This window comes from Leucopleurus acutus (genome assembly GCF_964270905.1).
Source record: "Leucopleurus acutus genome assembly, chromosome: 10".
In the NCBI taxonomy this organism is placed as follows: domain Eukaryota; kingdom Metazoa; phylum Chordata; class Mammalia; order Artiodactyla; family Delphinidae; genus Leucopleurus; species Leucopleurus acutus.
Genome location: NC_139153.1, coordinates 78,767,900 through 78,784,091, shown reverse-complemented (window position 1 = coordinate 78,784,091; position 16,192 = coordinate 78,767,900). Strand labels below are relative to the sequence as shown.

At 39.4% G+C, this 16,192-nt stretch overlaps 1 protein-coding gene across 1 annotated transcript in view; it reads right to left on the bottom strand.

Annotated features, from left to right (window-relative positions):
• LOC309966802 (uncharacterized protein) overlaps nucleotides 1-16,192 on the bottom strand; it is a 288,055-nt gene that overhangs the window by 105,236 nt on the left and 166,627 nt on the right. The window contains exons 2-3 of the mRNA XM_082847113.1: nucleotides 12,317-12,456; nucleotides 5,230-5,310 (exon numbers count right to left, since the gene is read on the bottom strand). Of these exons, the coding sequence (XP_082703239.1) occupies nucleotides 5,230-5,310; nucleotides 12,317-12,456 (221 nt within the window). The remainder of the gene's footprint in view (nucleotides 1-5,229; nucleotides 5,311-12,316; nucleotides 12,457-16,192) is intronic.

Genomic DNA, 16,192 nt, shown 5'->3' with positions numbered 1-16,192 from the left:
CAGATCATAATTTTATTAATTGGGGGAAGAGACTGAAATAGTATTTTGCCAATTCATGACAGTAATAACATTTTTAAAGGCTCCCATTCATTTTATCATTATTTCATAAGAAAAATAATTCTTTCCCAATAAAATGTTTTTAAATTTCAGGATAAAGGATGGCAATTTGAATTAAAATATTTTAGCCTTAAGGAAAACTGTAATGTTATCTATATTCTTCTAATTTTGCATCAAACAAGTAAAAACCAATGAAAACAGACCAGCCTCCACCGGCCAACTGATAAGAACCTCAGCTACAGAACTCTTCAACTCAGGGATTCAATAAAATCTATTCCAACCTTTCTGCTTTTCCTCAAATTACCAACTCCTTAGTCCAAAGGGCCTTGTGAAGGTTCCTGCCCAAAATAACAATAGTCAAGAGGACTGACATTGACTAGAACTTCTCAAACAAACTTCAGTGGTTTGAATCCTGCTGTGCAGCCGTGTCCAATTCAGACTATGTTTCACAGATTCCACTACAGTATTAGAGACAAATAAATTATGAGAAATCACAGTCTTTTTGTTCATAATGGACAGTTGTCTATACTTACTTCTCCCTTCCTTCATCCCCAATTCAAATTCCCAGGAATTAGCACCATTACAATTCCTAGTTGGGACTAGACACAGTAACCTAAGGCATGAGATTGATGGTCAAGTCAGTAGAAGAAGAAACAAGAGTGAAGAGAGATGATGTTGTATCTGAACTTGTGATACTGACCAAATGATCTGATTGAAAACTCACGGTTTGTATGTTCATAAGCCATGAAAACAACAGACCTAGATATCTTCAAGCATTGTTCTCTCCCATCATATTCCCAACAGTAATAATGACTGCCAAGGGCTCATAATCAGTGGAGATAGTGGAATCTCCTGTGGGTCAAATATAGTTTACAAAGACCAGCCCTGCCTATCCTACCATCCAAGTGATTCTGCTCCATGTACACCAAGAATGAGAAAGCAGGTGAGAATCATTAGTTTCGATTTTTTTTTATTTTATCTATTTTTTAAATCTACATTGACTGGTAACATTTACTTATCTAGAGAAATCTCATTTGTAAATACTTAGACCATTTTATTTCCTCCCTGCTAACACCCAGCCCCATCCACACCCTCACCCTCGCCCTCTACCATGCACTTTATGAAAGTAATTTGATCAATGAACAGCTCTTAGAAGGGATAGATTAAATTGTGAAACAAAAATCATTTCCCCTGCATGGATTTCAGTGATGTCATCATATGTTACACTGTTAAAATAACTTACATCATTAATATCCAATTCTAACGAATCACCTTCAAAAATCTCACAAAATATATGCTTTTAATTCCTAAGAGTTTAAAAATCTATGAAAATGTCATGTATATATTATCATGTATAACATAACCAGATCTTATCTGGCCAATGGAACACACAGGGTGACTCACACATATGCACACAGAGTTTTCTAATTCTACTGTGGGCTTTGATGTGATTATTATTACTTCATCTTGTTTTGTTTTGCATGGCTGTAATAATAGAGAAGAGGTGGCTACAAACGAAAGTGAAGCAAAAAAGGAAGGAAAACAGAATTAAAATGTATTGAGCTTAATTTCTGGGTCATACACTATACTTCACTGTTTTTATATGTTCTCATATAGTTCTCACTACATATAGTCCTTTGAAGTAGGAAATTAATTTTGTATTATTTCTCCCACTTTACATATGATGAAACGGAGTCTTAGAGAGATTAAGGAACATATCCTTTGCAAGTCCATAGCTTTAAACCCAAGTTAAGTCCAACTCCAAAGTCCCTGATCTTACTATCCTTACCATGTTGAAGAGAGGATGCCTTCGACATGCTTTTACAGTTGTGCCTATTATATGCCAGATGCCTAATCATGGTGTCATGGAAAAGGAACTTGGAACACAAAGAATATTTTTAAAATTCATTCATTCCACACATATTTATTGGGTACTTACTCTGTGCCAGACAGAGGAGAAGCTCCTACTAGAAATGTTGACATGGAATAAAAGACAAATACTAGGCAATTGCTGAAGGTTACTGAATCTCACCAAACCTGCTGGCCAGTTTCCCAGAAGGGCTTCTGCACTAGAGCTGGTAACACCACATCCTGGGGGACTTATGATTCCCAAGGGTACAGCTACTTATTCTCAGAACTCTAGTTTTCTGGGCTTATTCAGACTTCTATGATTTTTTTCTATCACAATTTACATATTATCTGCAAATTACTAATTTTTAAAAATTCAAATAGTTTAAATTTTTACAGGCTTGACTTTGTTTAAGAGATATATAGCACCTACTTCACAGGAGACTGTCACAGAGGCGTTTTTTGTTTTTTCCTGGAAAGAAACTTAGAGAACATTCACCAGCCCAACCCACTCATTTTAGGCACAGAGAGATGACTTTATTTTCTGTACCCACAAGACTAGATAGTAGCAGAACTAAAACAACTCCAGTCTCCTAACTCCTGAGGTAGTACTATTTCTAATTCTGTGTTCCTGCTCATTTGGAATTGAGTCAATTCCTCAAATAGGAAAGTCTTTTCAATTTATAGCTCCAGTGACGGGTATGAGAGTCACAAAGTTCTCTGCCTATTCCCAGGCCCATTCTCTAATTAAACAAGTGATAAAAGATGTGACTGACGTAATGAACATCAAAAAAAGAAAAATAATGAAATAAACATTATGAGGTTATGAGTTGGCTTAAGATCAATTCCCTGGTCTTCATTATCCTTATCTGTACAAACTTGGATTTTGCCCAAATGAGCTCCAACTTTACATACTAATTCAGCAGAGTAGTAGCTTCACAGGTTTTAAGCATAAAAAAAAAAAAAAAGTAAGGCATCAAATTCAATCAAAAATGGTTAAGTTCCAATATGCACAAGACATCATCATAGGCAGTACAGGGAATAAAATATTTCCAAAACATAGTTCCTGATCTTAAATTTAAAAGTATTACAATCTTTTTGTAAAAATAGCAGAATTTCCTTTAGGAGGAGGATCATGTCACATCATTCATTCATTCACTGGCCAATATATTGAGCATCTATTACATGGAAACACTGTGTTAGGGAGACTAGTTAAATTGAATCTTGAAAGATAAGGAGTTGTGAGGTAAATACATTATGAAGTGGGGAGAACAAACTGCACATACATTGGTAGGGAACAGAATCTGTAGGACTTTCCCACTGGTAACAGAGGAATGAGAGCACAAGAATCAAAGGTGATACCAAGACCTTGAGCCAGAGGATGAGGAGAAAAGAAGTGCTCTCAACAGAACTAAGAAAGTGAGAAGGAACTGGTCTCTGAAAATTGGTTCAGTTGAAGAAATGTTTAGTTTGGGGAGCTGGTAGGACACCTAACTAGGACTGTGGAATGAACAAATAAAAATGTGGACCTGGATCATAACAAAGAAGGCAGGGCAACAGAAACAAGTGTGAGTAGAGATGATGAATGATAGATGATGCCCCAAAAAGAGAGGGAAAAAATTGAGAGAAAAGAGACAGAGACTGAATATTTAGGAAAACCAATATTGGGGGAGGTGAAAGAACAGTCTTTTGAAAGAAGCAGTGAGGAGAAGAAGGTCAGAGGTGCAACTTAGAAGAGAAAGGAGAGAATTTCAAGGAAGAGAAGATAATAATTGGTTGGAGCTATTGGAGATGTCAGGGATTTTATGGTGGCCATGAGAGTATGGCCATCCATGAACTCCAGGCTTGGCAGAGAGGCAAATAAAGGTAGTGCAGTTGTGATGGAGGGAAGAACTTGGAGTTGCAGGAAAGTTAAAACTTATCACAAGCACTTTTATTTAGCATCTGAAGATCTATGAAGGAAACTCCTTCAGATTATTAGACTATCTACCTAAAACATCATTTATAAACAACGTCAACATCAAATATTAGGCCTAAATTTCTTATTCATTCATTCATCAATTAATGCACTTATACATCTACCTTCTCAAACGAGCACAAAGACAGGTAAGGGGAATACAAAACAAAAGTGATTTGTGGTCTCTATCTTCAAGAAGCATTCAGCCTGTCAGTCTGAGTCAGAAATACAAATAAAGAGCCCCAAAGTATGCAGTTGCTATAGCACAATCACAGGGGACAAAGGAAGTTCAAAGGATGCACTGGAATTCCCTCCAGCTCCAGGCTTAGGGCTTCTTATCAGAGCCAACAAACACTGCAAAGTGTTGACTCCCCCACAGTACAGTGAAAATCAGAGTAGGTGCTACTGAGAAAAGGTTATTAGTCCCACTGTTCATATGCCAAATAGCAACTGACAAACTCAGACAAATAGAAGATAAAGAACCTGAATAAAAGACGCTGAAAGAACTGAGCAACCAAACAAGTTTTGTCTTTTCATCAAAAACCTTCCCCTTAGGACTTCCCTGGTCATCCAGCAGTTAAGACTCCGAGCTACCAATGCAGGGGGCCCAGGTTTGATCCCTGGTCAGGGAACTAGTTCTCTCATGCCGCAGTTAAGACCCGGCACAGCCAAATCAAAAAATAAATAAATATTTAAGAAAAACCTTCTCCTTGCTTTAATTGCAATAGGCAACTTCACAGAAAATGGAAAGGTTTTTTGTTACTGTAGGTAAGACTCACACGATCTTTCTTCACAGAGGTCTTACGAAGAAGGTGTCAAATATATGGCCATAGCACAAGCTAAGGGTAGTTGCTGTGACTACTCTTTCTGCAAAGCAGAAACAAAGCAAGCTTACTAATGTCATTCTGATTCACCAAGTGCAGCCGAGACTGCTTCAGCAAAATTGCTGAACTGTGTGGTGGAGGCTGGATGATTTCTGCACAAAAGGACCCTTCATCACACACAGATCTGAAGCAGAAGAAGAAATCTGTGAGGCTACAGCAGATGTGCCATGTGGAAGCATGCCCTGCACATGGGCAGCTGCCAGAGGGACGAGCGAAGGCACAGGTCAGCCCAGCCTGGGCTACTTGTAGTGAAGGAAACTGGCAAAACAACTTACAGGCCTTGACTCAAACCTGCCAGACCTGGTGTTCACAAGGCTGAGAGGAGCAATATTCAATTATGCATCATCATGTAGAACTCACACCTTTCCTGGCCCTCCTCAGGCTGCAAGTCATCCGCAATCATCACCATCGTGGCCAATTAGCATTGACAAAAAGCCACGCTTTCCAGTACCGCACTGCCCAGCAGAACTTACAGGCACCTACCTCCTGCCACGCAGTAACTTCTGTTGTTTAGAGATGATGAGGGTGTCCATGTACCTTCTCTTCCTGGGGTGAAGGGTGGCTCTGGAAGAAGGAAGATAAAACCAGACATGAATTACACCAAGGAGGATCTTCCTCCTTAAGTGAGGGTCTGGCTTCCCACACCATCTGCTGAAGAGGGTAACTAGCCAGGAAAATGTCCCCATGTTCCCATGCCCATCAAACACAAGTATGGATGAGTACACACACACAGCTGAGCTTCACTGTCTGGAGCTTCAGGGAAAGAACTCTAAGTGAATGTCTATGTCCAACAGCAATTATGCCTTGGAATCTACAATTTTTATGGTTAAAACGGCTTTTTAGGGTATATCTGCTTGAAGTCCTTCATTACAGGGGTGAAGAATCTGAGATTCAGAGACACGACATATTTAACATGACACAGAAATAAAATATCCAAAAGATGATGTTTATCTTGTTTTGTTTATTCTGAAAAACAAAACCTTGACACTGATATTATCAAACTAATGAAGCCAAGTGGAGGATGTATGGGAAATGACTGGCTCCATACTCTTCTTTTATCAATGTTTTTTTTTTTATTGTGGTAAAAGTCACATACTATAAAACATACTATTTGAACCACATTTAGCTGTACTGTTCAGGGGCACTAGGAACATTCACAGTGCTGTACAACTCTCACCATCATCCTTCTCCCGAATTTTTCACCTTCCTAAACTGAAACTCTGTCTCCATTAAACACTAACTCCCCATTCCCCCTGCCCACCCCACCCCAACTCCCTGGCCCCTGGCATCTACCAAATTCTGACTCTATGAATTTGACTATTCTAGGTACCTCATATAAGAGGAATCAAACAGTATTAGTTTGCACCTAATGTATATTGGAATGCATTTTTAAGGTTAGCTTAATATATGTCCTGCAAACAGATTGTACCTTCTTTGCTATAAAATTCCTAACCATATTTAATACAGCATAAGAGCAGTGAGTTCTAAGGCAGTCTCCAGTGCCTTCTGTCCAGGAGGAGGTGATGCCTGGGGCCTGAACTGTGATGTCCATTACTTGCTGTAGTGTCTTCAGTACAGACTTCAGGTGATGAGTCACCTCTGTATTTTAGCCTTCAGAAGGGCACTGATGAGGAAGTGGTTATGAAATGAGCTCATTGTGTCTGTTCTTGTATCCAGGGAATAGTATATATGCTCTACTCTGCACTAAACTTTTTTTTTTTTTTTTTTTTTGTGGTACGTGGGCCTCTCACTGCCGTGGCCTCTCCCGTTGCGGAGCACAGGCTCCGGACGCGCAAGCTCAGCGGCCATGGCCCACGGGCCCAGCCGCTCCACAGCATGTGGGATCCTCCCGGACCGGGGCACGAACCCGCGTCCCCTGCATTGGCAGGCAGACACTCAGCCACTGTGCCACCAGGGAAGCCCTGCACTAAACTTTTGATTAAATAAGTCAAATAGGTCAGGATATCATGATACCTGTCACCTGCCACAGGACACATTCAGGTCAAAAACTGCTTTCAAAGAAGAATGCTCAGTTTCTAGCCAGTCCTTTTATTTTACAGAATACTCTATCTTTTATACCATATAAGAAATCAGTAAGAAATGTGTATTCTCAAAAATCTTACCTAAATTTGCATTTACTAGCTGGTTTATACGAGAACACACTTCAGGCATTCCACCAACATGAACACCAAATAATAGGCTATCAAGTTTAGTTCATGTATTTGAAGGATTGTTATTGGAGGAAATTCATTTAGTTGCATTTTTCACAACAGAAACAAAGGGAATTAATCACAACATTCAACTTCTATGTAAAAATTCAAACTATTCCAAACCAGCTTTGCTTTGTTCATTATAAGCCAACATCTTTGACTTGTTATTGCTTTTTCATTTCATTCTAATAGTTTCAAAAATGCATAAAATCATATTTTATATCTTAACATGTGAAAAATGTATATCTTAAGAATACCAAAGAAATTTGGAGGGAAATGTGTGAATACTAATCTATTGCTCTGTGCAGTATATGGACACATCTACATATCTATGTATCTATTTATATATCTATATGATACATCCACTTATGCAAACTAAATATATATAGCTATTGCTTTAAAGCACACACAGGAAAATGTTTACATGCTTAGAACAGTTTTTCCAGAACAGTTAAAATATAACAGATTAATCATATCACAAAGATTCATCACTGGAGATACGGCAGGGTTTTTTTTTTTCTCCTTTCCTTTTTTTGGATCTAAAGTATCTATTTCTAAATTTCATTGGTTCTGCCCCCCATTTTTGGGTCACAGTTCTCTTGTGAATTCAGAACTTCTTGGCTTCTGCCTAAACATCTGAAAAAGGATACTAAGATCTAGGTATGACCCCAGAGTGACTGCAGAAAGATGAAGTTGGTCTCAGTAGTGGTACAGATACTGGATCAGAAAGTCGGGCATCTCCATCAGTGGTACATGCCCTGGCTTAGATGTGGTTATCCTCCAATTAATAAAATCTTGGTCATTTTCTGGTTTTTTTCTCTCTCTCTTTCTCTCTCTCTCACTCCTTCTCTCTCTCCCTTTATCTCTCTCCTTCTCGCTCTCTTCTTCTTTGACTGTATCAAATCAGATAAGAAAATAAGAAACTTCCAATTCAATCAAGAATACTTGAAAGGAAACATTTTCAGGCTATATATGACAGATCTTAACAGCCCCATTGCTCAGTGATCAGCCACTCTGATGTTAGCAAAGAAAAAGCAGGAAAAGAGAAAAGAATCAACAAATGTGAACTGAAACATGGAAATAAGCCTGAGTTTCCCTTTCACTATTTTCCTTCCCCTTTAATAACTCCATTATTTTTGTGTTAAAATATACATAACATAAAATTTGCCATTTTAACCACTGCTAAGTTCTGAGGCATTAAGTGCATTCACATTGTTGTGCAATTATCACCACCATCCATCTCCAGAACTTTTTTTATCTTGCAAAACTGAAACTCTGTAGCCATTAAACAATAACTCCACCTTTTAATTTTAATTTTCTCAGTGGCCAACATATGTCAGTCAGCCAACCTTTTTAGCATTTGCTATCTACTTATCTGGTAATGAAGGAAGTTGAAGATGATGCTTCTGCCCCCAGGGGGTTGACACTGACAACAGAAGATAGACAAAGATGCTGCTTTACAAGGTCCTTGAGCACACCTGACAATTAGGCAGGTGTCACAAAGTAGGATAACTGATAGTTTAGTTTCAAAGTTCTCACTGGTAATACATGATACATAACTGTTATCCAGGGAATATGTATTTTTTTTAAATGATAGATTCCTTCAAAGAGAAGAGATGGTGTTGTTATTCTAACGGCACTTCTCAGAATGTTATTTCTGAGTGTTCATACATCCTTATTTTACAGATCTTCTGGGCTAATTTTAAGCCAACTGAGATAGGCACTGAGAACCCGAAGCATCCTAACATGTTATGTTCCTTGAACTACTTACTGTTGGCTACCGTGAATAGAGACAGGATTGGAACTGAGAATCCTTGTGTCCTTGGGCCTGTGCATGGGCCCCAAGCCCTGATGCTTTCCATATCTGTCATATCAGGATATGACAAATAGCACTTCAAAACTTCCAAGCCCAGCCTAAGAAGAGGTTAAAATACAATTTGCCCTTATTAACAAACATTGCATTGCTCTGAAAATTGTTTGCATCACTCACAAACACACAACCTCTTATTCACCTTTCTGTCTCGGGAGGTCAGCCTTGCAAATATACAGTTCAATCCTTCTTTTTTTAAATGGGAACCAGGTGTTGTTGTTGTTCTTTTAATTGTTGTTCTCGTTCTATGGCACCAAAGAGAAAGAGACATGCTGATATATTCCAAATTGACTATTTGCGTTCTCACTGCTAGTGATCATTAATTTTAGCTGGACAGTTATTCATGTAGCAATTTGCCACCATGATGACTGAGGAAAAATATTGAAGTGCTAGGCTTTTAAAATGGTAATATGTGGAAAGAGATATAATTCTCTTGCAAAACGTATTCCTCAAGTTTTATATTTGGTCTCTGGTGATATGTACCATAAAATCATGCTAGCTAGTCCAAACTGTTTTTATTGAACTCTTGGTTGGGGATAAAAAGGATGGAATCTTTTAAAAGCTAATTTGGAATACAAATATTTGGGCTCTAGCTATAGCACATCTATAAAGATATCTAGAATTTAGGAAGATAACACCAACGAAAAAGCATATTTCTTCGGTTCAGTCCTCTCATGGAAAATGACACACATGCCGCTTTACATAGCTGCTGCTGCTTCATGAAATTCTTCAAGCAATGAGCTCTTTGAAAGGATTTTGTTCAGTGCACTGTTTCTGCTGCTGCTTCGAGACTGTTATTGAATTTATATGGAAATGAAAGATGGAGACAGCAGTGCAAAACCAGTGTTTTACCAGCTTGCCTTTGCTCAGCCTCACAGAAAACCATGCGACTGACTTCATTAAGATAGATCCCTCACTGGCTTCTTTTGGGCCTCCCTCTCCAGCCTAAATAACACTGAAACTATCCAGGTCTGAGTCCCTAGACAGCATTTTAATAGAACATGTATCACAGAAACAGGAAGACCTGGACCCCACGGCATGAGGCAACGCTGCAGAGGCGTTAAGGTGACCCAAGAGGACCAAGGGGACCCCTCTGAGTAGGATGGGCTTCCTCAGATGTTGCTATCTCTTGGCAACTAGTCTAGTTCTCAGGACTTTTAACTGCACTTAATTCAGGCTTTGAAGTAATCATTTGTCTACACTGGGCAAAATATATTGTAGAGAATCGTAATATCAAGAAATAGCTTGGAGAAAAGATCCAGTCCAGCATCTCTTATTTTATAGGTGAAGAAACTGAGACCTCAAATGCTTGGTTACAGATACGAACCAAAACTCACCCTGGCATGCTGATTCCCCATCTACGGAGTTTTTCCTATAAGTCATTTATAGAATTAGGCCATGTGTTTGGTGCTTCTCCACAGAAAGCAAACTCTTTTAAAATAAGAGTAGAAACTAGAAACTTTTTATACATAAAGGTATGAACTACATCCTCAAAGGGTTCTTATTTTCTTTAATCCTTTTAAACCATCTTTTACCATCTGTACATTAGCTTCTCCCCAACAAGCAAATCTATAAAATGAAATTCCTCCATCTCATTCTGTCAAATGGAACCACACATTAATTGAAAGCTTAAAGAATTATTGTAATCACTTACTATTTTTCTTTAATGATTTTCAAATTTTGAGGTGGAGTCAAATACCTTTCTGAGAACAAAAAATAGAGCAGAAGTGATAGATATTTGGCAAGATTTGCAGGTAAAATAGATTTTGCAAATGTACATGTTTGAGGAGGCTCTCTTATAGGATATACTTAAAGACATCATGCTTAAAAGAAAGCTCGAAGCAATATCATGTTCATAAAAATTAACTGCTCTCTTAGCTAAGGTACAAGATCTGAATTCATGTTTTAAAATGCTTCTTTCATAGCTGATGCTATCAGAATTGGTTAAAATTTTACAATAAATTTTTGTAATGATACAATCATAAAATGTAAAGGGTCATCAAAAGGTCCAATTTTTATTTCTTTACATAATTTCTCTACTTCAAAGGTGGTTCCTCAGTTAAGAGATAGCATTATCTGTAAAAGCAAGCTACTGGCCTGTTATTATCTCTATGCCCCCTGAAAGGACACTATTACAAAAATTTTTTTCTGGGATTTATTATAGCATTTGATATTCCCAGCAATAGCCTAAATGTGTAAGACTTCTTCCTCTGTCCCATGAATAGTCACATTGTGTTACCAAGAAGCCAATTCTGTGTCTCACCCATCAACCTGTATAATGATAGTTATGCTATTTTAGTGTCTGTTATGTTCCGGTCAGTGCACTAAGCTGGTCGTGCTCCAGCTCTAACCCTAGTCAACCTTCTCAGGAATAAGTCATTATTCACTGCCATTTTACAGTTAGGGAAACTGAGGCATGTGGGGCTTAGCTGACTTGTCCAAGGTCTCCCTGCTACCCACGGGGAGAATTATCCAAACCTTACATTCTTTACTCTACCCTTCTCCCCAGCCTCCCTAAGAAGATACACAGCCCAGAGGAAATAAGAAATAATACATGGTGATGAGAAGAATGATGTTACGACCAAGGGAGCCTGTAGAGATGGAGTGTGTGGCCTCAGGAAAGCTTGATGATTTCTGACACATTCTGCCTATAGCAATCCTTGGCCAGTGCCTGATTATTTTGGAGGACTTCTGTTTTCTGTAACATCTAAATCTATTGATCAAGAAGCACGTATCAAAAGCACATTATGTAAAAGGCCCTGTAGGAAGAGTTTCCAGATAAAATACAGTATAAGTATGTTCACATCAAATTATTTCGATGAGACATACTAAAAAATTCTTCATTGTTCATTTGAAATTCAAATTTAGCTGGGAATCATGTTTTTTGTTTCGTTTTGTTTTTGTTAAATCTGGAAGCCCTACCAGTAGGAGATATACACAGTTGCTTTGGTTCATTTTGCTTTTAATTGTCCCTCTCCCTCTTGGTGAGACGACCCATACACAAATGAAAAGGAAGCCAATAATTCAATGAGATATTTGATAAATGTCACATGACTAGTGCACATATTCGGTTTATCTTGAAAAGGTTCAAAACTCCTCTCAGAAATGACTTTGAGAACATACAGCCCTCTCTGTGCAGATGTCTTTCTAAGCTAGATTAGTTACTGTAGTCGCTGTCCTTTATCACACTGATTCATACTTTTATTTAGTCTGTTTAGAGTTGGGGACCCAAGGAGGAAGGGGATGACATACTCAGAAGGAGAAATGAAGGAGAGTGTAATAAGGGCGCAGCTAAGAGAAACTAGCAAGGAATGGTGAAGTCCATGAAGGCTAGCAACCTTGCGAAACCCTCCAGGGCAAGAGGTGAAGCCAGTACTAGATTCAATGAGCGCTTAGCTGTAGGAAACAACTAAGTTTTCCAAAAGCTGGTGAGACATGCAGCCAAAAGCAAACTGTGGCCCAACAGGGCAGGAACCAGGGGAATAAATACCTCTGTCACTCTGCACTCTGCTGGTGCCTCCAACTGACCAAACCCAAGAGGAAGCCAGACTGCAAGAGAAGGCTGCAGTGATTCCATGGAAGTCAGCTTCAGCTTCCAAGTGCACAGAGTACAGGGAGAAGGATGAAGATCTGAAGGGCACAAAGAGAAAATACTCAGCATGTTCTGTGAAATCATTCATTTTTTGCACTTTGTAAGGATTTTATACATCTGCATAACCTCTGTGGCACCTTGTAATATTTTGTTATTATTCATCATTTTTTTCCTCTCAGTGGTCCATGAGCATCCCTCTTTGAAACTGATGAAAAAGCTACATATGATTTTGACCATTTCAAGTCTGTCATTGCCACTGAGGCAAAGGTGGCAGAACACAGCCTGCCACATCCTGGTTGCCGGTGTCAAGGGAGAAACACAGAGAAAAAGATGGAACTGCTTTTCTTTGGGATGAGGGGATGGTTTGCTTGGTGGGAACCCCACTGAAAGGACAGTAAGATAAGAGGGAACAAGACAGGTTCACCTCCTTACAGCAGAGCCTACAGAAATCCCGTCCACCTCTCGCTCACTTCCCTGGGAGGCAGCAATTCATTTGAAAGGGTTTGTGGGGGTCACAACTACGATACCACAAATCCCTTCTCTGATTTTTGTCAGTTTATGACTACGTCCAACACAGACTGATCACTCTGCATTTCACAAACTTATTCACAAAACGTATTCCACGACACTTTTTTTTTCCCACGGAGCCTCTCATAGTACCCCACAGAGCAGGAGACACCTAGGAAATAAATATGAGTGCTGTCCTGAAAATGTGAAACTATCCTAAAATCACTTGAGCTTTCTTAACTGCTACATATATGCAAAGATCTGTTACATGTTGGAGAAATTACAGATGTGCCTCTCAATGTCCCCTTGAAAAAGCATCATCTCCCTCGTACAGTAGGGCTCCGGGTACACAGGGATGCCATACTTGTTAACTAACATTTGTCCAAGTTCTCTGAACTAAATTGTATCAGATGGGCTTCTCATCACGGAAGCTGACCAAAGCTACTACCAGAACATAATCCGACTGCTGAATAGTAAGCTGAAATTTTCTAAAGGGATTACATTTAATTTTGACAAACGTGCTATTTCTGTCACAATATATGTACTGATACTTAACTGAATAATTAAAAGCAGGCATTAGGATACATGCTTAACCTCATAAAAGTCTTTAAAGGAGCCTGTTAATAGTATTTTTTGTATTTCTCTAGCAAGTATGTTATCGAGTTTCCTAGCATACAACGTACTTATGGTAACAGTAAAATGTAGTTGCCAAGAGTTGAGACACTGGAGTCAGATACACCTAATGTGTGACTTAGCCACAAGTTACTTCCCTCTTCATGCTTCACTTTTCTCCTTGTAGGGGGAGCCTCTGAGATGGTCCCCGATGATTCCTGCCCCATTGATATTCATGCCCTGGCAGAATCCCCATCCTCTTGAGTGTGGGCTGGAGTGAGTTACTCACTTTTACTGAACAGAATACATGAGAAGCAATGAGACGTCACCGAGATTAGGTTACAATCTCCATCTTGTAGGTTCCTCATCGCATCCTTTCTCCATCAAGTCTTTCATTATGGGGAAAGCAAGCAACCTCATGGAGAAGTCAGTGTAGCAAGGACGTGAGGCCTGTTAACAACCAAGTGAGTGAACTTGGAAGTGGATCTTCTGCGTCCTATCAACAGCTATGTGAATGGGCTTGAAAGTGGCATTTCCCCAACTGAGCCCCAAGATGACTGCATCCTGGCTAACACCTTGATCGCAGCCTTGTAGAGATCCTGAGACAGAATCACCCAGCCACCGCACTCCTGGACTCCTGATAATCTGGACACTCCTTTGTTTTTTTTTTAATAAATATTGTATCAAATGCATTAGTACTGTTTCAACTCTGATTTTTAAGTTTGTTTAGATCAGCACTGACTCCTTTTTATTTATTTACTTATTTATTTATTTTTTATTTTTAGCTGTGCTGGGTCTTCATTGCTGTGCACGGGCTTTCTCTAGTTGCGGCGAGCAGGGGCTACTCTCCGTTGTGGTGCACAGGCTTCTCACTGCAGTGGCTTCTCTTGTTGCGGAGCACAGGCTCCAGACGCGCAGGCTTCAGTAGTTCTGGCTCGCGGGCTGTAGGGCGCAGGCTCATTAGTTGTGGCGCATGGGCTTAGTCGCTCTGAGGCATGCGGGATCTTCCCAGACCAGGGCTTGAACATGTGACCCCTGCATTGGCAGGCAGATTCTTAACCGCTGTGCCACCAGGAAAGTCCCAATTTGGACATTCTTAAAAGTCCCAAACACATGGGCCAAAGTTTTCCCGCAGGCTTGGCCATTCATTAAGAAAAGAAAGGCAATACCATAAATATGATATTCTGCTATAACCCAGTATGTTGTAATAAAGAACTTAAATCCTGGAGTTCAACAGATCTGATGTGAATCCCACCTCTGCCACTAAGCGACTGTGCGTCCCTGCGCAAGTGTCTTCACCTCGTCAAGTCTCATCAGTAAAATGGAGATAATAATAGTGCTTATTTCATTTCATTTCGTATCATTAAATGATACCAAGCACATAAAATGCTTCTGCCAAATGGGATGCATCCTCTGAATGTTAGTTTATTAGAAGTTTCATGGGATAAAATAATAACCAACACATTGCAACTAAGAGTTTTCATTCCAATAAAGAGAGTTAGGCATATAAAAATCGAACTATAAATACAATGAGGTAGCAATGAAATAATAAAACTATATGCAAAATGCTTTGGAGAATAGAGGAGGGAGTAATAACGTCCGTCATAGGAAAACTTATTTGAGTGACTACATAATTATTTCAATAGTTATATGATTTGAGGAAGACATATTTCACATTGCAGTTGCTTCATTTATAAAATGGGCGGTTTTGGAAAACTTATTTTAGCAGTAGTGCCAGCAGTGGGACTACTTTCATTAAGAAAAAATCCCAGGAAGATCCCTGGTAGAATTTTCAAAATGAATAGTCCAAAACTGTCCCTTCCTTAATTCTCCTTCAGCGCTTGCCCACCCCTAATAAACAAACAAACAAATGAAAAAGGTGGAAATTATCTTCCAGCTCCTCAAGCAAATGAACTAACAGCTCTCTGGAAGAAGGCACCATGTGCAGGAGTGAAATGAGACTCTGGTGCCCACATGGAATTTCAGTCTTGCCTGCCTTTGCTTCAGAGGGGGCTGGTCTGAGTACATGTTCTTATTTGGTCCTGGAAATGTGAATATGCATGAGGGAGGATGAGATTCTGTTATATAACCTGTATGAGGTTTTCTGATTTCTGCTATTGCTTTCCTGGGGTAAAAAGATGTTAAATAAATGATGCTAAATAATGTTATCTACAGTGTGCATGGGTTCTACCTGCTAGTGTAAAATGTGGCTGCAGTTTTGTCTTGGTGTTATGGAACTAAAAAAGAACAGCTGTTTGATATTCAAGGGAAGGAACACTCTTTTAAAAACACAAAGCATCGGGGTTTCCCTGGTGGCACAGTGGTTGAGAGTCCACCTGCCGATGCAGGGGACATGGGTTCATTGCCTGGTCCGGGAGGATCCCACATGCCGCGGAGCGGCTGGGCCCGTGAGCCATGGCCGGTGAGCCTGCGCGTCCGGAGCCTGTGCTCTGCAACAGGAGAGGCCACAGCAGTGATAGGTCCACGTACCACACACACAAAAAAAAAAACAAAAAAAAAAAACAAAAAAAAAAACACAAAGCGAGTATTCCTATAATGAAAATATATATATTTATTCCTGCTTGGATAACAATATTCAAATCTACTGTAAATGCTTTTATCTTAATTAAATGTAATTTTTTCTTTTTACTCTGG